Source organism: Marmota flaviventris, chromosome 13 (assembly GCF_047511675.1).
Source record: "Marmota flaviventris isolate mMarFla1 chromosome 13, mMarFla1.hap1, whole genome shotgun sequence".
In the NCBI taxonomy this organism is placed as follows: Eukaryota; Metazoa; Chordata; class Mammalia; order Rodentia; family Sciuridae; genus Marmota; species Marmota flaviventris.
The window spans coordinates 96,671,790-96,695,008 of NC_092510.1; the positions used below are offsets into that span (position 1 = coordinate 96,671,790).

The following is a 23,219-nucleotide window of genomic DNA, read 5'->3' on the forward strand; positions in this document are numbered from 1 at the left end:
TCCAGGGAATGGAGACATGTAGTCAGTGTGGTTCCTAGGGAACTACCCAGTGAATAGGGACATCTCCCAGAGAAGGAAGGACAGGTGGCTCACAGAGAGCAAGTGTCCTTCAAAAAGTGCTGCAAAAAGGGCTGTCCCAGGGCCCAGCAGAGTTCAGGGTAGCACTTCCTGCCTATCAGTGAGGGAGACCATTAGACAGTGGCCCGGATGAGCCATGCCTGATGGGCCTGGCCTCCAGTCTAGGGTTTGCCTGTGAGGTCAACATGGTTGATGAGCAGTGCACCTGGGCCCTGCTGGGGGTACACCACTCTGGTGCACTCCTCCCCAGGTTCTATGCACTTGAGACGGGGTGGGGAGCCTACCTCTGCTAAGACCAAGATTCCTGAGGCCTCACAGTGGCTTGATCCAAGGCTCCTCTCGACTCCTCTGCTCCCTAGACTGGCAGCAAGGGCTCAAGCTTTAACCCTCGTGATAACTACAGCTTAATCATTACTTAGAAAACAATGCCTTAGCCAGTCTGAGTGCCCCAGCTGCTGCCACCTCAACAGCCTGCCCATGCTTCCTCTTCTTTGTGTTGTGACCTTGGGCAAGTGGCTCCTCCTCTCAGAGCCTCAGATTCCTTATCTGTGAGGCAGGGATCCCAGTGCCCACCTCACAGTGTTGTAGGATCGTGGGATAAGGAACGAATACTGCTGAGCATGTCGCCTGGACCCACCATTCCATTGCTGCCACCACCACCACCATCATCACCAGCATGACATTATCGTCATTTTTCCAGCCCCGTGGGACGAAGGAGTTCCCCTGGTTCCAGCCTGCATCTTCCCCAGAGAAAACCTCCCATGCACCCCCTCAGTTGCCTGCTTGTACCCCTCACCCTCAGCTCTGTTCTGGAGAGCAGACAGTCCAACTGGCCTTCTGAGGACACATTGTGTTGAGCCACATGTCCCAAGAATGATGGTAGGAAAGGTGCCTCTGGCTCTGGAGTGGGAGCCCCCATGGGAAATCCCATGATTTCTGTGGTTTACCAGATACCACTGCCCCCTCATCCTGCAGCTCTGCCCTGAACACCCACATAACAAGTCTTTTCAGAGCAGGGAGGGGGTCAGGCCGTCTGGCTCCTGTGACTAGGGCTCCTGGCTGTGAGGTGCCAGCCTACCAGGCCAGCTGGAATGCTGCCTCCTACAGCTTGCAGGGACAGAAGGCTGGCCACCATCCCTCAGAGCTGGCCCTGGAAAAAGGTCACCATCCTGCTGCCCTTCCAGACCTGGTGTGGCCATCCCCAGCTCCAGGGAGAGCAGGACGTGGCTTCCACAGTCGGGAGCAGCGAGACCGGCTCAGGCAGACCTCGCCCACATGTCAAGACGGCCTTCTCTGAGCACTCATTTTTCCACATCTGATAACAGGCCAGCAGGGTGGGACAAGGCTGGCTTCTCCTTGAGCCTCAGTGTCCTCATCTAAAACAGGCAGGAGAACTGTGCCCCTCTGCAGGGTCGGGTGATTCCTGGTGGAAGCCCTTAATTAGAAGTAAGCAGCTGGCAGCCAAAGCCCCAGGAGAATACTCATCCTGGAAGCCCAGGGACAGGGGCCCTGGCAGGTGCCCCAGCCCAGGAGATCCTCAGGCCTAAGAACTTGGTGGCCACACAGCCTCACAGACGCTGACACACCTCAATCACAGTGCAAGCCACAAGGGAGACCACAGTGACGTGCCCGTGAACAGAATGCCAAGAAGGCCTCACACGGACTAGCCATGGACCTGGCCCACGTAGGCTCTACCATGGCCCCTCTGCCTCTCCCTACACCTGAATGGCTCTGGCAGATCTGGGTTCACATCCTGGCTGATGAGGCTTGTGCCACCATCTGGTAGCTTCACATTGCTGAGCCTCATTGGGGGAATAATGGTGCTTAAACGAAGCTTCCAGGAGTTAGCATGAAGACCTGGCCCAGGATAGCACCACCCCCTGGTGACTCCTATCCTGCCATGCCCTGCATGCTGGACTCCCCACTCCCAAGGGCCTGAGGAAGGACTGCTCATAGGGCCAGGTGGCTGCAAGATGCCGATCTCAGCCTGTCCATCAGCAAAAGCCATCGGTGGAAGACACAGCCACGGGCTGCCTCACAGAAGCAGGAAGAACGACAGCAGGAAGGTGGCAGCACTGTCTGCCCTGAGAATCAGCTGGTGGCTGTGGACAGTCCTATTGTCATTCACTGTCCTAGAGCATGAGAAGTGGGCAGACAGAAGGGCCAAAGGACCAGCTCTGGGAAGGCAACGCCATCCCTGACTCCAGACAGGCTGCAGCTCTGAGTGGGAGCCCAGATCTGAGGAAGAGACTTCCCTGGCAGCTGACACACCCACAAAGGACAACACTGTACGAATGTTCGTCGTCATACCCTAATCAAAACACATTCAGGGTGATGGTTGGGGAGGAGAGCGGCCCCGCGGCCCACCTGTTGCTGTCCCTAAGCAGCACCCTGCGGCACAGGCTTGAGACCTGTTGTGCAGCTGCTGCACTCAGCTGTGAGTCTGCGCTTCCTCTGTTAGCAGAGGAGAGTTGGCCACAGGTCCTCTGCAGGATCTCACGCACACACCGTTCCAACCCTCCACCAGGGGAAGAGACAGGTGCAGTTCAGCCTGAGGGCTGGGGTTGGGCATCCCAGGCCTCTCATTTGTGCCACAGCTCATGGTAGGGCAGGGTCAGCCTGGGACCATCAAGAGACCCATTGCATGGAAGACCTGGAGGCCCAAGCACAAGCTGTGGCATGTCATCGCCTGAAGAGGAGGGGTGATGGTCAAAGTGGGGAGCAGCCATCCCACATGGCCAGCAGACTTCTGTCAGCCCTGAACTTGGGCCCTGAAGAGTGGACCTGATGGCCATTAGAAACTATTTGTCCTCAGCTAGAGGGTGAGGCCGTAGGCTCAGTGATGGCACTATGTACCCACAGCAGGCAGAGAAGGTGTCCAACACAATCCGCAGGTGCTAGTGTCATGGGGCCAGTACCTAGGCTGGCGTGGACGACGGGGAACATTTGCAAAAGAAGCAGGGACCCTGTCTGACTTTATACAGGAAGCTACATTGTCATCTGGCCCATGGGCAAAGAAAGGGCTGGAGTACCCTGCAGGGGAGAGGAGGAGGCTGGCACAGCAAGTGGATTCGGGGAATGAGTCTCTAAAATAGAAAAGGATACAGAAGGAGGAAGGCGAGGCTGCTCATCTCCCCTGGAAAGGTTCACGGGTGAGGGAAATGCCAGCAAGAGGCCCTGGAGAGATCCTGGCTCACAGGCTCTGGAATGCTGATCAGGTCACCCAACCAGTCTGCAGGGACAAGGATGGCTGGACCAGCAGAGGAGGCCATCCAGAGGAGAGGACTTAGCAAACACCAGGATCCAGCTATGTCCTGGAGAATGGGGATGCTGCATGTGCCCCAGGCCCAACATGCAAGGCTGCCCACAGTTCTGTGCTGGCATGCACTTGAACGTGGACCTATCATGGATGCATGGGCCACGTAACGTCCTATATTAAACATGACAGCCTCACACTGGGGTAACTGGGAAAGGGGAACATTAATAAAAAGTTAATGAAATAATCACCTGAGGCTTAGGGACTTTCCTGGATGGAGGCCCTGAGGGGTGAGTGTTCACTGACCTGGAGTGGACAGGTGGGATATGCTTACAGCCTGAGTGAGGAGCCTGGGGAGGAGGCTGACCCACATAATCTGAGGTACTCATAAGTCTAGTCTTTCCAGGCCGTCACTAAAATTCACCCCTTTTCCTCCGAAGCAGGGGACGTCTCTATGCCACGCTGGGGCCCAACTGGAGGGTTCCAGTTCGGAATTCTCCCAGAACCCGGAGCTGCGTGTACAGGTATTCATTTATTCATTTTTTCATTTACTCAACAAATAGCTAGGGTGCAAACCTCTGTGCCAGAGGCTACCGAGGAGATAGATGCCTCCACAGTGCTCCACCGAGCACACTGATGATCCCAGAGGAGGTGCTGGGTGCTCCAGGGGAGAGGGGTGGGGATCTGGATTGGAAAAATGATAGGAATTGGTCAAATAACGGAAGGGGACACAGGTGATGAGTGTGCTCCCAGCCAGAGAGAGCCTGGGGTGCGGCTGTGAGACCAGGAGGGCTGGTGACCTGAGTGGAGGAAAGGCTGTGTTGTACAAGGGGGCACAGGTGAGGCTGGGGAGTGGGAGGAGCTTCGTCCAGCATGGGCAAAGGTGGTGACCTACCCCTTGAAAGCAGCAGGAGGCGGGAGGCATTGGATGCAGGAGGGGTCAGATATAGGAGGGGTCTGGTGTGGAGAGGAAGCAGAGCAGGGAAAGCCCCTGGGCAGTGGTCCAGAGGAAGATGCACTGGCCTGGGGTAGGCAGGGGGCAGCTGGGGAGGGCGGGGGGATGGGGCAGCGAGACTTATTTAGGACCTGGGATCAATAGATGCTTGGAATTGATTAGGTTGTAGAGCACAAGAGGAGACACACCCCAGGCTTCTGGCTGGAGCAGCAAGTAGGCTGGGGGAAAGCACAGGAGAGCGAGGTGCCCCTGGGATATCCAGTGAGCAGAAGCACGCAGATCTGGAGTGCAGGACAAGGCTGGGCTGACCATGCCCTCCCATGTCATCACCCATGTGTGGTGCCTGATCCACAGCAAGCCTGGAAGAAAAGGGCCAGGGGCCTGGGATGTGGAGACCCCTTCCCTTCTTGCCATTGCAACCCACCACTCCCATATCCTCCAGTGCTCCTGAAGCACAGAGAGGAGGGGCTGCCAGAGCTGGGGCTGCAAGGCCCCTCATTCCTTGGGTAGAGGAAGCACATGGGCAGGAGAGCCCCAGAGCAGCCAGGAGGAAGACGTGACAGAGGTGTCCTCTGGATAGGGTGGGCTGCTGCTGGGGCTGGGTTATGCGACACCTGGTGACCAAGCCTCGAACTCTGCAGCCTGCATGAGTCCCTTCTGCTCCCTGTGCCTTCCCTTCCCCAGCTTGACCTAGCACTAGTGAGCCCTCTAGCATTTGGGAACATCATGGGCTCACCCTTGGGCTCCAAGGGGCCCCCGTGAGTGAAGGTGCCTGGCCTCATCTGTTTGGGCCAAGTCTGAATGGTGGTCTCCCCTCAGCCCTACCAGCCCATGTACCTGTACCCTGGGGAGCTCAGCAGCTGTGCCCACCATGGAGGGTCCCCTGAGGAGGAAGACCCTGCTCAAAGAAGGACGGAAGCCCGCAGTAAGTCAGGAGCACATCTGCTGGCAGCAGTGTGGATAGCAGTGAGCAGTTTGAGTCTAGGAACCTGCCAATCAGGCTTCCGCTCTGGCCAGGTCACCAAGTGGGCAAGGGTCTCAGTTTCCACATCTGTAACCTGGACCAGATTGTGCCCCTTCCTGGAGGCCATGTGTGGCAGAGCGTCTGTGTGCAGAGCACATGGGTGAGCTGGGGCTGTGGTAAAGGGCTGGAGGGCAAGTGGGAGCCTGGAGACCCAGGAGGCTGAGTGGCCCAGAGCACATCAGCTGCTGTGTGGCATCCTCATATGCAGAGTCCCTTCCTCCCTGGCAGCATCCTAAGTTAATGGAGGAAAGCACAGGGCATCAGGAGGCCTTTGGCCCCCACCATCTCCTGTGCTGGACCCAGAGGTCATGGTCTCCATGACCTCACGTGGCATGAACATCAGCCCCTTGTGTGACAAGTTGCTGACAAGCCCGTCAGGAGCTGCAGGTCCAGGCAGCACCTGCTCTGCCCTTCCTGTCCTGCTCTGGCCTTGTCCACTGCCAGGGTCATCTGGACTTGCCCCCTCCTACTGCCATCCACTGTGAAGCTATCGGGCCCACCTGCCACCTCCAGGTACCCATGGAGCCCCTGCCTTGAGTGGCCAATTGCCTTGTGAGGAGGAGAGTCTCTGCTCCAGCTCTGGCCACACTGATCATTTAGACCTACAGTGTCACAACACCTCCTGCAGCATGGGGACTTCAGTCTGTCCTGTTGTATAAACCTGCCCACTTCTCTCCTGACCAAGAATGCAGGCCTCAGTCATTACCAGGCAGGAACCAGACAGTGTCCTTGAAGCAGCATTGTCCCTAATGCTGGATGACACCTCAGTGAATGATGGAATCAGTTCAGTGGGACATGACCAGGATTTTTGAGTAGAAAAGAATAAAATAGAAAAAAAAATCTCAGAGTTCCTCATATGTAGTGGAGATCAGCACTGTTGCTTGAAATCTTTACATGCGTGTTGTCTGTGTGCCGGGCCCTCTGGTGCCAGTGAAGAGTCTGAGAGCCACTGCTTTCCCTTGATGATGATGCAGTGCCACCCAGCAGGGAGGGGCCTGAGCACGGTGGTGCAGAGCAGCTGGCTCCTTCTTCCTTCCAGGGTGGGGGATTTGCTTTACCTTTTCAGAACCAAAAGCCCCCACTGGAGTGGTTTTTCCTAAACTAAGGAGCAGAGTGCCCTGAGCAGGGAACCACACCTCTAGCTGGTGACAGAAGCCGGCCCACGCCAGGGCCCTGCAGGTTTTCCGCTTCCAGGCATCAGTCTCCTCCCAAGCCGTTCACTACAGATGTTATGCTTCTTCTGGTCACTGCTTGGCATGGCTGTATTTTATTTTATTTTAAATGTTTATTTTTTAGTTGTAGTTGGACACAACACCTTTATTTCACTTGTTTATTTTTGTATGTGGTGCTGAGGATCGAACCCAGGGTCTCGCATGTGCGAGGCGAGCGCTCTACCGCTGAGCCACAACCCCAGCCCCATGGCTGTATTTTAAACATGCTTTTTTCCAGGACCCTCTGAGTTCAGGTCAATGGAACATGTAGGAATTAGGCCCTGAGTTCAGCTTCCCTCCCACCCTGCCCTCAACAAGGTGGAAGGCCACATGAGGGAATGAGAGAGGGGCTCCTCCTCTTTTCCTGGGTGGAGGTGGCATTGCCAGGGGTATGGCAGGGGGCAGTGAAGAGAGAAACCTGTATTGGCACTGATGTGGTGACCAGGCCACTCTGTCCCCACCGTGTGTCATCTCTCTGCCTCCCCTTCCTCTGTAGCTGTCCTCATGGACCAGATACTGGGTCATACTCTCAGGATCCACCCTCCTGTACTATGGAGCCAAGTCCTTGCGGGGCACAGACAGAAAACACGTAAGTCAGGTGGAGAGGACACCACACCAGGACTTCACTGGACTTCATCCAGTGGAGGGCACTTCTGTGAGCTTCAGGGGTGGGTGGGAGGGAAGCTGGCCTGGCACAGGTAGGCCTCCCGGCTCTCTGTTGCTCCCCTCAGTATAAATCCACACCTGGCAAGAAGGTCTCCATCGTGGGCTGGATGGTACAACTGCCCGATGACCCCGAGCACCCGGACATCTTCCAGCTGAATAACCCTGACAAAGGTAAGCAGCAGGCTACCGGCACCGCACCTCCCCCATTTCCACTTCTGCCAAAGATGCATCTCAGCACATTAGGACCTTTGAGGCTGCGGTTTCTATTTGTGTGAGGTTTGGTGTCACCCACAAGTCCCCTCATTAGTCCACAAAACTTCTTAGACCACAGCTGGTGTGTCCTTTGAGCAGTAGCTGCAGGAATCAGTTTCGTGATTTTGCCTCAGGCTACTGAGGCCCCTCACTCCTGGAGCTGGAGCCTCAGTGTCTTGGAATAAATAGCAATGTAGGATGAGGCAGGGCTGTGGAGCTGGGAAGGTCTTGGGTTTGGGGCATTTCAGGAACCCCTGACTTAACTATAACCACAAGATTCCAGCTGTCCAGGTCCAAGGCCAACTCAGAAAAGAATTCTGCAACTTCCAAAAACTCTAGTCCCTGTGGTTTTTTTCTAAGAGGAATCGAGGATATTTTCATATCATGTCTCATTTGTACATATCTCAAAATATCACTTCTGTTCATCTTTGAAACACAGCAGTGTCAGACCTGCCACTAGATCTGTTATTAGTGCATCAGTATAGTATAGTGCATAGATGATGTCACTCAGCTTGTTTGGGGGTTTGGTTTGATAACTGCTAATGATTTTTTTGGTATTATACTTTGGACATTTAAAATGATGATTCTGAGAAGGGGCACACAGGCTTCACCAGACAGCCAAACATGGCCAAGAGCTTATTCCAAAAACACAGGCCAAAGGAACATGGGAGGCTGCCTCCCCTGCCAGCTCCGGCTCACCCAGGGCGCCCCTACTTCAGTCACTCAGGCACCTGTTTTCCTTTACATGGTCACAGGCAACCATCCCATGTGTCCCTCTTCTCAACCAGTGCTTTCTCTGCCCATCAGGCAATGTTTACAAGTTTCAGACGGGCTCCCGATTCCACGCAATACTGTGGCACAAGCATTTGGATGACGCGTGTAAGAGCAACAGGCCTCAGGTAAAGTCCCCTGAGTACCCTCCCACCCTGGGCACTCAGCCCTTTAGATAATGGGGCTCCCTTCTTCCCTCAGAGTCCATCAGCTCTGCTCCTGGGCACCCTCCCTGGGTCAGCATTTTCCCTTGGGGCAAGGCACCCCTTCTTAGCTTAGAACAAAGCCCAGGTCCAGATCAGAACATTAAATCTGGTTCCTGTGTCTTTCCCACTAAAGGAAACACCACAGAAATACCCACTGGGGGAAGATGAGGTGGCAGGTATGATATCAGTCAAAGAATCAAGTTCCTGCATCATCAGGAACTTTACTTTGGTCATCCCCCAAAAGTAAACTTTTTGGGAATACTCAAAACTGACTGATGAGAATAACAGTAATGGCTAAGTTGCTAAGGGCCAGCCATGTGCCAGGCAAGGGTGCTGATGAATGGGGACTGCAGCTCCCCCAGGGGACTGTATTGATGTGGGCTCCCTCTGCCCCCACTACCTCCCCCTCTCCTCACCACCTGTTATACAGATGCTTCACATGCAGGAGTTGGCTAGTCCTCCCACGTCCCTGAGAGGTAGCTTCTCTTACTGCCTCTATTTAACACTGAGGATCCTGATGCTTATAAAGTAGCAGGCACACTGGTTGGGGTGGTGCAGGCCTGTGATCCTAGTGACTCAGGCTGAGTCAGGAGAATTGCAAGTTCAAGGCCAGTCCAGGCAACTTAGCAAGGCCCTGTCTCAAAATAAAAATAAAAGGACTGAGGATGTAGGGCCTGGGTTGTGGTTCAGTGGTAGAGTGCTTGCCTAGCATGTGCGAGGCACTGGGTTCGATCCTCAGCACCACATAAAACTAAAATATTGTGTCCACCTAAGACTAAAAAATAAATCTTAAAAAAAAAAAGGACTGAGGATGTAGCTCAGTGGTAAAGCACCCTTGGGTTCTAGCCCCAGAACCAAAAAGAAGGGACCAAAGGAAGGAAGGGAGGGAGGGAGAGAGGAAGGGGTGGACACTTGTTCAAGGGCCTACAGTTAGTGAGCCACGGGGCTGGGGGCCCACAGGGCATGCCTCTGGATTCTGACCGTGTTGGCCTGGGCTTTCCCACCTCCACTTCCCTGGGCGTACCTGCAACTGCCTAAGGGGCCTGGGGGCGCAGCCAGCCAGCCAGTCGGGCCTGGGTCAAAAGTGGCTGCCTCCAGCCTCCACACCAGATGGAGAGAGCATAGGGTGTAGAATAGCTAGTGGTAGCCTCCAGGAGGAAAGCTGCTGGTGGCTGGAAGCAGATGAGAAGCTGGCAGCAGCCCTGCAGGTCTGAGGGGTCCTCAGCAAAGGCAAGCTCACACCAGACACTTGGGTCTGGGGGGGACAGGGACACAGCACTGCCACAGACTTCTCAGCTCTTCAGAGTATCTCTTATAAACAGATGGAGGTCTCTAGGGGCAAGTCCTTGGACTCTGCCCTCAGCTTGGTCCCACTGAGGAATTTCATCTGTAATGTAGATGAGGACACACAAGAGAAGCTGATTGAGATTGTCTGTGTAAAGAGACTGGAAAGCAGAACTAGTGGAATGTCCTCAATAAATGGAAGCAACAGGACAAGACTAACTGGAGGATAAGCTTGAGGCAGCACAGAGGCCCCCAAAAAACTGCACTGGAGTCCCTTGACTCACCTATGGGACTGCTAGGGACATGATCGCCCATTTCCTTAAAGATACATATTAAAGAATGTTCACTGTAGCATTATTCTTTATAAAAACAACAATAACAGCAAACAAAACACCTGGAACCCTCCGTGACCCACAGCAGATCCCTATTGCACAACCCTGGATAGCGAGCCATGTGCCATCCCCGAAAGAGGCTCTAGGTATAAGCAATATAGGAAAGGGCAGGAGCATTGGAAGGCTTAGTCTTATTTGTACCAAAGTATGTATGCATCCAAGCTACGCAGGAGGCTAAGGCAGGCGAATCACAAGTTCATGGTCACCCTGTAGGGGGAGAGGGCTATGGGTAGAGCACTTGCCTAGCTGGCACAAGGCCCTAGGTTTAATCCCCAGCCCAGAAAGAAAGAAAAAAAAAACAACTGTATGTATGTTTGTATGTGCATGTAGAATTTCTACATTGATATAGAAGAGACTAGCATTCTGAAGTTTCTAGAGTGTTTACTTCTCCCCCTCCCAATACTGGGTTTGAACCCAGGGACTTGGACATGCTAGGCGAGTACTCTACCACTGGGCTACATCCCCAGCCCAGTTTGTATATATTTAGTACATTCAATTAACATGATTGCCCATCTGCACAACAGGAAGACCAGTGGTTTGGGTCGACAGTAGTTTCAAGGCAATTCAAAGGGGATAAGCTGACAAGGTTAAAACGAAGGGGCTGCCATCTCAAGCTGCATAAAGAAAGGAAGAGCTGGACCTGGAGCCACCTTGACCTCCCCCACACAGGTTATCCCAGGTGTCTCAGCACCACTAAGAACATACAGCACACTGATGCTCACCTACCACACACAGGTGGCCCTGTGATTTGTGCACAGAGGCCAGGTGGCTCCAGGTCCAACAGGAACTGACAGCCCTGCAGTGGGCTGCCTAGGAGGGTGTGGGGGAAGAGGCAGGGCCCTGGTCTCATGGAGGCACAGCAAAGAGAGCCCTGGGCAAGGACCCATTGTCCCTCTGTAGGGAGCAGTCAGCAGGTGGCAGCAGCTGCTCAGCAGGCAGTGGGGGTTTAGGAAAAAAACATGGGGCAGAGTGAGCGTTTGGTGAGATTGCTCATGCTGGCAAACAGTGCACTGTGGCAAGCTTCTGCCACTTTGAAGTACTTTTGTCCAATATTCAGACCTTTTTTTTTTTCCCCCTATTTTGTTTCCTTTTTATTTCTAATTTATTTCCCATCAAGTAGTTCCACAGTACTGTATGGAATAATAAGAGGTTAGCAACAACCTAAATACTCAACATAAGGGGATTATTTAAATGAGTCACGGTGTGTCCCTGCAAAGGAAGGGAGGGAAGGTGTGAAAGGGCTGCACAGAGATGCAGCTGTCCACGTGGAATCTCAGCCACTAGACTGTGTTTCTATTTTGCACTTCTCAAAATTGTTTTACTGACACTGAATCCACTTAAACCTTATTTATAACATATGTGTAAGATACAAACAACAGCAGAATGAACACCCACATATCCACCTCCCAGCCAAAATGCAGAGCCCTCAGGCCTAGGAGCCCTCCCTCCCACAAGTGCCTCTTCCTGATTCTCTCTCTTCACCCTCGCCCCATAGCCATGCTCCTGCTGTGTGTGTTACTTACTTTTATTACTTTATTTTCATTTACTGTGGTAGGGAGAGCAAGCCAGGGCGTGCATGCATGCTAGGCAAGTGCTCTACCACTGAGCTACACCTCTAGCACTCCTTCATAATTTTAGAACACGCATTTGATTTTTTTCTTGTATTGTCTGGGTACATTTGTAAAGCATCTTTGTGATTAGAACCAGAGCTATACATTTCCTTCTGTGACTTGTTCTTCCACTACACGTTCGTAAGATTCATCAGTGTTGACGTGTGTAGCTGTCATTCATTTATTTGTGCTGATTTTTCTATCAGTTCTGCTGTCAGTCATCACAGAAATGACTTCCAGCCTTTTGTTCCTATGAGAATGCTGCTGCAAACATTTTTGTAACTGTCTCCTGGTATATGGGAGTGCTTTTTTTTTTTTTTCTAATTCATCATTTTGACCAATTGTTACTGACATGTGCTTGTTTTGTTTGTTTATTAATTGGTACTGGGAATTGAACCCAAGGATTCTCTACCCCTGAGCCACATCCCCAGTCCTTTATTTTTTAAAATTTTAAGACAGGTACTCACTAAATTGCTTAGGGCTGCACTAAGCTGCTGAGGCTGATCTCAACTTTGGGATCCTCCTGCCTCAGCCTCCAGTGTTGCTGGGATTACAGGTGTGGGCTACTGCTATATATATGCTTTTAATAAAATCTCTTGGAACCCAAAACAATGCCAGAGAAGAAAGTCCAAGTCTGGGGATCTGGAGACAGCTTTGGGGACAGTGGCAACATTCTGACCTTGAGGTCAGTGGTCCTCCCAGTAAAGGGAGCTAAGATCTTGTCCTGGATATAGCTATGGAGAGGTATTGGGTTCTCAGTATCCGCACGCTTTGTCAGTCTCCTGTGCTTCTACTTGCCATCCCCTAATGACCCACCCTCTGCTGCTTGTCCCCTCCAAAGGGATACACTCTGTTCCTTCAGGGTTTGACTTCCTCACCCTAAACACAGTTTTATTTTGAACATAGGATAATGGCTGAGAGCATGGGCTTAGGGTCTGAGCCCTGCTTCTTACTTGCTGTGGACTTAAACCCTCTAAGCCTAAGTTTCTTATCTTCATTATGGGGGTGTTTCTGGCACCTACCCAATAGGATTGCTATAAGGACTTGAGCACATGATGCATAGGAAGCATTCAGAGCAGTGCCCAGCACATGGGATTGTGACACGTAGCAGCTGTTATTATTGCCATGCCCCCACCCACCTGACCTGTGCATTAACAGACTTCCCCTAGAGACCACCCTTGTCTCTTTGAAGTGTTAAAACTTTGACAAGAAGCTGAGCTTTCTCTTCTAGGTACCTGCAAACCTTATGTCATTTGAATAAGTCTCTGCAGGACTTGGCGTGACTACAAAGGCTTCTGGGAGCCCAGACTGGGCCCGGTGGACAAGAGCAACCCTGGGCACAGGCTGTGAGCCAGAGCGCTGGGAGCCTCACAGCCAGACTCAGGGGATGCACACAGCCTTCAGCCTCACAGTCGCAGAGGGCTCCCCAAGTGCTGGATCCACCTGTCAATCCCCAGCGACTCTCATGACTCTCATCCCGCAGCACCACCTCACAGGGCGGTTGTTGGACCCCAGACTGCACACCCCAAGTCCCCTTTCTGGGCCTTTGTTGTCCACCAGCTGCTTCTGCAACAGAGTGCATTTGGCCCACGTTGGGTTCTCCTGCTTTCTGCTGACACAGTGGACAGCATTAACCTGCGAAAGGGCCTGAGAGCAGGACAGGCTGCGGGACAGGCTCGTTACACCCCAAGTGCACGGGGCTGCTCACCCCCCAGGGCTGCCTCAGATTTTGTACAATCCCCGAAGCGTCCTCTGCGTATGTGTGCCGTCCATGTGTGCGTGGGAGTGAGTGTGAACTCTTCAAGAAACATGCATTTTGGCACAGGACTTGTGACATCACACACTTCATTCGCTTTGAGGGCCTGCTTTCACCTTCAGTCATAGCCTTGTCCACCGAGAAAGGTCGGGTGGGAGCGCCAGTGTTAATGCTCCCTCACATTCTCTCACTGTAAACAAACAATGCCTTAAACCGTGTCTTGCTTTCTGTTCCTATGGGTGCTATTCATCTGGAAGGCCTGCTTCCTGGGCCCTGGGGCTCTGCCAGGCCTTGTTGCTGTCAGCCCTTCCGAGCAAGAACCGGCTCAGGACGGTGGACTGGGCCGCTGGCCTGCTTGCTTCCTTTCATGCCCTCTCCTGGCAGGGCCTGGGGCCCTTTCATCTCCCCCGCTCCCGCCGTGCCTGCATGGGAAGTTGTGGCATGTTCTCCTGGTGTCCTCAGAAGCAGCTCGGAGGCCGCCGTGCTCACAGTGATCAGCTGCCCAGAGGCCCCTTCACGCCAACCTCCCCCACAGGGCAGGCTGTGCTCGCTGCCATTGCCATCGCGCCCCTTGGCCTCCACTGCCAGGGCAGACCCACCAGGATTCCTGATCATGCAGGGAGCTGAGTGACACTGAGGCCTTAAGCTCCCCCAGTCTTGCCCCCAAATGCAGTCACCAGCAAGTTCTCCATCATCCAAGTCCAAGGGCACAATTGTGGATGACCATCTGAGAGCTCTGGGGAGCAAATGGTCCAGCCTCTGCATTTGGCTAAGAGTGCTTTCCATGAACAACAGCCTTGATCTGTCACACTCTGTCATAATTTAAAGTGATTTTTATTTTGCACAAATATATTTTTATTCAACATTAATTGTGCTTTATCATCATAGCCTGTCTCTGTCTCCCTTTCTCTCCTTTAACTTGAATGTCTGTATCCTGAGAGGGAAACCCTTAAATGATTTTCTGAAAGAGACTGAATTTCTGGGTCCATTGCTATCATGGTATCAGAACTCACACCAACAAGGCATCAAACTGCCCTGAAGAGTTTCCTGGCAAGAAGCTTCACAACACCTTAATCAGTACACTGTAATAGGTCACCACGATAAGATCTACCAACAGACCCACCACAGTACTTTGATCAAATGGTGATGACTCTGAAAATCTGAATGTGTTGCTGAGGGAGTGTTGTCATCAGGGTGATACTTTGTGCTGGAGCCTGACTGTGCTCAGAAACTCACCTTCCTTTGGAGCAGAGACTGGATACTTTCATGCCAAAAGAAACTCCCAATGGTAACGTTGATGCCATCAAATCTCAGCCACAGCCTTGCATGTCCGCCCGTACCCCAGGTCTGAGTGTGTGCACCTAGACTCTTCAAGTTGGTATCTGAAGGCTGAGTAACAAGGCCAGACACTGCAGTCACTTCCAATCAGAACCATGCAATGGTCATGCTTTGACCTACATCCAATCTGATCTCACCTGTTAACTTCTAAAAAGTCTTCAGCTTGGATAGAAGTGCAAGACTGGAACACTGGCTACTTATTTTCCTTGTTTCTCCACTCTTCACACTACGCTGGCTTTTCACATATGAAATACAACAGATGCCAAACTCCCAGAATTTCAGGCTCAACTAAATCAAATAGTTTTCTGTCCTTTACAGATGCTTCTTCTCCTTCACAGATGTTTGCTTCTGAGCCTAATTTGAAAGAGCACAATCACAATTCTTTTCAAAGCACTTAATCTGTTCACTAGTTGAGACTGATCCCACATCACCTCTCAGAAACATTTCTTTCCTTGGACTCTTGAAGAATCAGTTTGGACTGACTGGCAAAAGCCAGTCTTATTGGCAAAAGCCTGGTAGGACTGGTAAGAGCCCTGAACACATCAGAAGAGTCCTGGAGATGTAGTTGAAAGATACTCAATTCTCCAAGCAGGGACTCAGGCCAAGTATGTGAGTTCAGTGCTGATTGTCTTCCCAGTGCTAGCTTGTCCCACAAACCGGGCACAAACCACGGAGTGGGGGAGGTCCTTGGGTGGATTCTCGCCCTAGAGGGAAGTGTTTCTGGTTTTTGCTCCTCGACTGTCCATTGTGCACAAATACTTGTGAACCCATTGAAGGTCTTATGTCTTGCATGCATATACTGTAATTTTTTTTTTAGGCAAACAAATCGTGGCCAAAATGAAAGGTGTAGAATGCTGTCTACAAACTGGAGTAGGTAGCTGGTAGCATTGTGATGTCCTAAGAACAATCCATGCAGCTCACCCCACATACTTTCTAACCCTCAGTTGAACACGTTCTGTATGTAAAACTCAAGGTCAGCTGAGTGCATTCTGGCAACTGGAATGCTTTGTGGAGGAGGGTTTGGTGGAAAGCTGTAGAAACATTGTTCTGAATATACCCAGGGTGAATGCAGCATTCCCTCCCCTGACTGTTCAGCATCCTGTCAGACAGAGGCGCTGAGGAGCTGAATACTTGAAGGAATCCTTGAGGAACTCAAGGATTGCCAACTGATTTCTAAAGTATTTCTTTTCCTTACCGAGACAGCCAGTGTTTCTACCTTTACCTTGCTCCCCGTCCCAAGCCCAGAAAGGTGTATCTTTAAGGTCACCATATTTCAGGTAGAATATGGTCTGTGAAAATGGGGAGCCGTTTGCAAGCCAAGCTTGCTTTATTCCTGGGTGGGTCCAGAGTGCTACAACCACATTGCTGATGCTCACAGTTACAGGTGAACATCACCAAAACACAATCTTACTTCTTTTTTGTGACCCCGTATATTACTGTAATCAACCCTATGTCATTATTGAAATATTGGGTGATTTCATGTTTTAAAAACAAAAAGAAACTGTAAGAGTCCCTTTGAAATACAGTTTCTCTGCATAAAACCCCCATTCATTCATTCATTCATATCTCTAGTGAGTGTCTCCCATGCACGAGGTTCTATCCAGGGTATAAATGGCTGAAAACCAGACAGATTGGATCTGCTCTCGTAGGGTTGACCACTCAACGAACAAATGATCCCCACCTCATGCACCTCCTTGGGCAAGAACCCACCTCTCCCCAGCCCTGGGTACAATCTTCATGCACAGATTCTTCCAGAAACACTTCAAAAGTCCCCACAGACTGACCAGTCTTACTCTGTGAGTTCTGTCACAATGAGGACTAGCTGGAGTGTGCACTAGAGGCCACATAGCTCAGAACAGTTAGGCACAGAGCTGTGGCTGAGCATACAGAGGACTCCAAAGGTAGAATGAGAGAGTAAGGTCAGAACCTCCACCGAGTTTATGTGATGGGCTTTTGTCTTTAACTTTAGTGTTAAAATCAAGTACAGTATGAGCAAGAGCTGCATTTCCTTGGCCGTGGAGAACTTGTCCATGGACATTGATCCACCTCATAGCCCTCTGCTGCACAAGTGTGTTTACCCCTCGGGCAGCCCCCAAATCCCCTCACAGCAGCGCAGAAGATCCATCGGTTCATTTTGTAACCATGAGTCTATCCATTTCTGAATGACTGTGACCATTCAGTAATGAAATAATAGAAATTGATTTATTAGTATAGTATAATCTTTAATAAATTTCGTGCCAAAATGCATGGTTTTCCACTTAGCATTCAAAATGTTGCGTAGAAAGTAGTTTTCGATTTCTTATGTATTCTTCTAAGTGGGTTGAAATCAGTTTCTACATTTTTGTTCGTTTCTTGTTAAATCTGTTGCATTCTCCCAGGCTGTCTTTTTTTCCAGCAGACCCCTGCATGCAGCCGTGTAAGGACTTTCTCTAATACTTGTGAATTGTCTCATCTGCAATAACCACTGAACATCAGCCCTCCATGGGATTCTTTAGATTTTTGGTGAAGTATTTTGTTACCTCAGTCTTGTATCAAGTTGCTGTATTTTTCAGCTTGTTACATTGATAATAATTGTTTCACTAATTAAATACTTTAATGTACAGACATCTTTGTTTACTTTGAAATTAAATGTGTTTTCCAATGAATATTGTTCAATTTATTAAAATCACATGCATTCATTCACATGGCAGTTACTGTGCCAGGTAGAACATGGAGGAGGTATGGGGCACTCAGAGCTCAGCTAAGAGTAACTAGAACATAAATAGCATATAGGAGCAGTATTCTCAGAAAGGGACAGGGGCAGTGCTGTGGGGGCACTCAGGAGAGGAAGGCAAGAGAGCTGGAGACACCTTAGAGGGCAAAGGGCATTTGAAAATTCAGTTCAGAGACCACAGAAAACTTGGAGGCCAGGGCTAAGAAATGAGAAGCAGGGTGAAGGGAGAGGGGAAGCGCCCAGGTCTCACTGTGTAAAGAATTAGGGGAGCTATGCGGTCTAAGTCCGAAAAGATATTTTAGAAGTTCATGATCCTAGGCAAAAGTAAACAACAACAAAACCGAAACCAAAATCCACTCTCGCTTGCTTAAAAGAAAAAGGACTGTTTTAAAGGGCTGTCTTGTGGAACCCTGGGGCAAGGACCAAGGGAATCTCAAGAGGGGCTGGAAGGAGAAATGGAAAGTTCTTGCTATCTCTCTCCCTCTCTCATGGGAGCTCCCCGAGTCTTCTCTCCAGGCATCTCCTTCCTTCTCCTTCCAGAATGGCTTCTCTGCTTGAATGTGCAGCATCAAGGGAGGCCAGGCCGGGGGAAAAGCGACTGAAAGTCATTGAGAGAGTGCTCCAGGGAATGCCACGATCCACGCTGATTATGGGATCCCCTGGCTCTGCCTGCCTGGTCAGTGCCTACCAACGCTGCAGTTCTCTAAGCAAAGGTCCTCGGCCTCTGTTCTACCAGGCTAGTTCAGGCCAGCATGATCACACCTCAGTAACTGAGACGAGGCTTCGCTTGCTTAAGTAGCCATAGTCTATTTCCTCTATTGATCGAGATGACCCAGTATCCCCAGTTTTACCCATACGGGTCCCCGTTCTCAGCCAGCGTTCAAGGGCTCTGAAACGATGCATCTAATTTTGGGAGGAAGTGAGCACAGTTGTCACAAAGTTGGAAAGTTTTGAAATCAAAACTTGAGCCCACGATGGCTAACCTGCAAAGCTCCTGCCCCTCAGCCTGAGTCAGGCGCCACAAACAGCCCCCAGGAGAGACGCCACCTTCGCTAGTCGATCCGCAGCTAGCGCATGCTACACGGAGGAACGCCGGTTTAGCCAGAAGGGCGGTCCCGCGCAGGCAGGTGCTTCCAGAGGTGAGAGGCGGCGTGGAAGGAGCCGGGCAGGCCCGGGTCGGGTCCGTGGGACTGGAGGAACTGGGCAGAGGAGGGGCGGGGCTCCAGCAGTGCGGTCATGCCTGTGGGCGGGACACGGGGAAGGGCGGCCCCGAAAGGGGGCGGTGCTACGACGGAAAGGGCCAGGAGATGCTGAGGCGAAGAGGGGCCGGGCGGCTACGCTGAGGGAGCAGAGCTGCGGTGTGAGGGCCTGGGCCGCGCGACCGCGCGAGCGCTCAGTAGCTGAGGGGTAGGTGGGCAGGGCTGAGTCAGTGCTGAAGGGCAAGGAGCAGGAGGGCCAGCGCGGTGGGTGGGACAGGGTGAGGAAGGGAAGGCGTTTCGGGACTGTAATCTCCACAGAGGTGCAAGCGAAAGGCTGCCTTGAGGCCCGCGGCGTGGCTTGAGCGGGAGGGGCGTGACTGGAGCTTGGGGCGGAGCCGGGGCGGGACCTGTGATGGACCGCAAAAGCCCGGGGCCGACTACGCAGAAGTTCGGAGCGGGGAGGGGCGTGGCCTGGGCCCTGCTGAGGGGCCGGTTGGGCTGGGTATGAGGCGGGGTCTGGGCGTGGGAGGGGCGGAGCTTGAGCCAGGCTTGGGGCTTGCATCCTGCTGGGCTGACTCCGGGCGAGGCCAGGGCGGGCCTGGGCCTGGCTGGTGGGGGACTGAAGGCTGACTGGGTTTGGTGTGGGGCGGGGCTTGGGTGGACCAGGGGTGGAGCCTGGGGCCAGCTGGGCTTGGATTCCGGGCTGAGCTCGGGTCCGACAAAGGAGCTTGGGAGCTGACTGGGGTTCGGGGCGGAGCCTGGGCCCGGTAGAGGGGTGCCGGGGCTGACTGGCTGGGGTTCGGGGCGGGGCCTGGGCCCGGTAGAGGGGTGCCGGGGCTGACTGGCTGGGGTTCGGGGCGGGGCCTGGGCCTCGCTGAGGGATGCGGGGCGGGGCGTGGGGCTGCGGGGCGGGGCATGGGCTGCGGGGCGGGGCATGGGCTGCGGCGCGGTAGCCGAGCGTCCGGCCGAGGCCCGAGCCCACCCGAGTGCGCCCGAGCCTGCGGCCCCCGCCCGGGGCGATGGAGCCGGAGCCCGGCGGGGCAGCCGCTGCGCTCCTGCGGCAGAAGAGGGCGGCGCTGCGGCGCAGGGGGTGCAGCTTCGAGAGCCCCAGGTACCATGGCCTGGGAGGGGTGCGTCCGGGAGGGGCAGGAGCGGGAAGCCAGCCACGTGAAGGGTAGCGATGAGAGGGGACCGAGCCTGGAGGGACCGCGTTGTGGGAGGGGGTCGGTGTGGTTCCGGGAGGAAAGGCCGGGGTGCCTGAGGGGGTCACCTGGCGGGAGGGCCGGGGCCAGTGTCCGGGGAGCAGCCGCCTCCTGCGCCCCGAAGCCTCCGCCCTGTGGCAGGCCGGCACACCGCGGCCCTCACGGGTCTCAGGCCGGGGAGAACGTGCCCTGCCGCTTCTAGATGCTCAAGGACGTGGTCGGGAAAGAGCCCCTAAGTCTAAAGGAAGGGGTTCCTTCTCTTGGAATGGCTCGCCCTCTGCCACCCATCCTCGCGCCCCAGGTGCCTGTACACCTGCTGCTGCCGGCCCCGCCTATCTCTGCCCCCCCCCCCCGAGTCCTTCCTCTACTCGGGTCGCCTGCGCCCCTCCAGGCCTCCATCCGCCTTACCAGGGGTGCTCTCCCAAGAGGCCAGGGCCGCCCTGCGTGCGACAGGGCCTCCGGACACACCCTCCCCGCAGCGGCTGGTGCCCCTCCCTCCTTGCTAGACTCCTGTCTCTAGCATTTCTGTAAATTGGAGTGGGTTCTCCTGCTTCCAGGCCACTCAGGTCTCCTGTATTTTTTCAGAATCGATCTCCTCCTGGAGGACTCCGGTGTCCCCCCAACCAGATTTCTGTCATTATTCTCACACTTCTTAAACTCACAGCCCACCTAGCCTCTGGAGAGATTTCCTAAGACTGAGTCTCCTGCCCTGTGCTGCCTGCCGTTCAGAGGAGCTCTCCATAGCCCTGGCATGGGTGGGGACTAACAGGTGGGGACCAAGAGAAGCCCAAGGATGGGGCCCTCCTGCCCCCACTGAGGCAGAAAACAGGGTTCTCTTGCTAGGATACAGAGCAAACCAAACAGGATCCTTAATATAGGTTGAAGGGCCTTGATTGGGAAATTCTCCATCCTCAGTCTTTGGCATACCTCACCTACCCGCAGTGCACCCACAGTTCTGATGAGACTGTAAGCGTGGTGAGGGCAGGGACCATAGCTGTCCTGGTGTCTGCTCAGTCCTGGCCCACTGCGGCCTTTACTGTGTGAGGAATGAACAAATGCTGTTGGGCTAGGGGTTTCCCCCTGTGCTGGCTGTTTGTCATCAGTACCTTTATTACTTTCATGCTCCTCGCCCTGCATGCACAAGTATCCTTCCCTATTTGGATAGCACCTACTCCTCCTGTCTTCCCTGAACCCCTGACCCAGCTCTGTGCTGTGTCCACCAAGTGCCTTCCTGCCTGTCTGCACTCCCAGGTTGGTTGTGTATAGGGATCTCCCCCACTGGATTGGGAGAGCCACACAGAGATGGTCTCTGTCCTCAAGAGGCTCCAGCTCACACTTGTGGCTGGAGCACAAAGGACAAAAAAAGTCCTGAGACTGCATGTTTAGGGCAGTGCTGTCCTGTGAAACTTTCTGTAGTGAAGGAAATATTCCATAACCTGCCTCATCCCAGAGGGGATGCCTTAGCACCTGTGACTATAAAGTACTTATAATGTGGCCAGTTCAACTAAGGAAGTGAATTTTTAATTTTATTCAATTCTCCACATAAGTAATCAACTAGGACTAATGTTCTTCATAGTGAAAAATGCCAATTGAGCAAATTTGTCTCTTCCTCTGAAATCCCACTTGTACCAGCTTCTCTTTTATGTTCATGGCCTTAGGCCTAAAAGATTCAATAACGTCCTGGCCTCTAGAGTGTTATCTTATGAGCCTCAAGATAATAAGATTATCATTTTATTATAAAAATAATTTGTGTTTATGAGAGGAAGTTTAAAAAAATCAAGAAAGATATGAAATGGACAATTAACTTTTTATTGACCCGTAATCCTACTAGATATCATCTGGACCTTTTCTTCCATATGAACACAGATATTTATATTAACATTCTGCTTTTTCACTTAATATATTGTAAGGATTTTTTCACATCCTTAAACGTTTTTTAAGAAAACTGCTTTAAATTGCTGTATGACATTCTTTCATAGAGATTGTTACAATCACTTAAACAATTCTTTATAATTTGGACATGTTCATTTCCAGTTTTTTACTCTTCCTAAAGACAGTAAATCCATGTGCATTAATCTATGTGTGGAGAGGTAAATTTTTTTTTTCTGTAAGATAAATATAGAAGTGGTGGTGATTACTGGATCAAATAAATTGAATTTTTTTTTTTTTTTGTACTGGAGATTGAACTCTGGGGCAGGGTTCAGGGGATCTGTGTTTGAGAACCCAAGCTCTTCAGTCTGATGTATGGTTCTCAAACATAACATACTTGGGAGGAGGGTTTCTTAAAACAGCTTCCTGGGCCTCACTCCCCCCACCCACCCATGATTCTTATCACAAGGTCAGGGTATTTTTAGGGTACTTCAGTTTCTAACAAGCTCACCAGTAATGCCAGTACTGCTGGCCCAGGGACATAACTCTGAAAAGCAGGCCTCCAGGGTAATACAGGAATCTTTTACAACAACCCTTGTAGCTGATCATGCAGCTTGTGTGTACCCCAAGGTCAGGGAACCCACTGCTTTATAAGGCAGGCGGGGTTGGGGTATTTTTTAGTTCTAGTCATGATAGACTATCTTAAATGATTCAATTATGATCACTAAGTTTAGCTACTGTGGGTGCAGAGCCCTACCATGGACAGAATATTCTGAATTACAAGTGGAAAACACATCTTCTACTTTCCCAAATATTTCTGTGTGTGATGGCTTCCTTATTAGTAATGCATAGAACCCACGCCTTGGGAGAGCAGATTCAATGCCAGACGAATGCTTTCTTGTTCCTGAATATTGTTTTCCAGGCCCAGATTAGTCTGAAAAGAGCAGTCATCCTCTCTGCACATGGTGCTTCCTCTTCCTCCTCCTCCTCCTCATGCTTCTCCTGACTCCCCAGTTTTGGTGATAGTGGTTTTTTCCCAAAGTCTTTCAGCTTTTCAGGTAGTTTCATAAACAAGTATTTTAACATGAGCTCTTTTACAGTCTTCGTTCCTCTATATTCTGTTGTTACTCTTTGTGTTTGCATCAGGCCGTTAAGTATTTAATCATAAATAAATCTGCTGCTGTCAATTTTCTTTTGGAGCAACAGCAGTCTTCCTGGGAAAGACTCTGAAAAGCTGTCTTGCAGTGGGGCTGACATAATGGGCTCCTAAGGCCAACAGGAGAAAATTAATTTTCATATTATGTCTGTTCTCCTAAGGGCAGGGAAAAAACAACATTTATTATTCACCCAGGTTTTAAATTAATGCAAACCAGCTTCCTTTTTTGGAGGAAGACAATAGTCAAATTAGCTTTACTGTAGAAGGTTAATATAGAAATT

The 23,219-nt window shown here is 51.8% G+C and overlaps 2 protein-coding genes across 14 annotated transcripts in view; both read left to right on the top strand.

Annotated features, from left to right (window-relative positions):
- Ralgps1 (Ral GEF with PH domain and SH3 binding motif 1) overlaps positions 1-17,444 on the top strand; it is a 244,625-nt gene extending 227,181 nt beyond the window's left edge. For 7 of the 11 annotated variants that reach the window (XM_071600970.1, XM_071600968.1, XM_071600966.1 and 4 more), the window contains 6 exons: positions 3,775-3,858; positions 5,109-5,214; positions 7,021-7,113; positions 7,256-7,361; positions 8,250-8,341; positions 12,937-17,444. In XM_071600970.1, coding sequence (XP_071457071.1) covers positions 3,775-3,858; positions 5,109-5,214; positions 7,021-7,113; positions 7,256-7,361; positions 8,250-8,341; positions 12,937-12,966 — 511 coding nt within the window. In that variant the 3' untranslated portion in view covers positions 12,967-17,444. Of the gene's footprint in view, positions 1-3,774; positions 3,859-5,108; positions 5,215-7,020; positions 7,114-7,255; positions 7,362-8,249; positions 8,342-12,936 lie in introns of those variants that run through there. The other 4 variants (XM_071600969.1, XM_071600972.1, XM_071600974.1 and 1 more) reach the window with 3 other exon arrangements.
- A 2,254-nt stretch (positions 17,445-19,698) lies between these two features.
- The window catches only part of Garnl3 (GTPase activating Rap/RanGAP domain like 3), a 151,652-nt gene continuing 148,131 nt past the window's right edge, over positions 19,699-23,219 (top strand). For all 3 annotated transcript variants that reach the window (XM_071600977.1, XM_071600978.1, XM_027944074.2), the window contains exon 1: positions 19,699-19,822. In XM_071600977.1, coding sequence (XP_071457078.1) covers positions 19,731-19,822 — 92 coding nt within the window. In that variant the 5' untranslated portion in view covers positions 19,699-19,730. The remainder of the gene's footprint in view (positions 19,823-23,219) is intronic.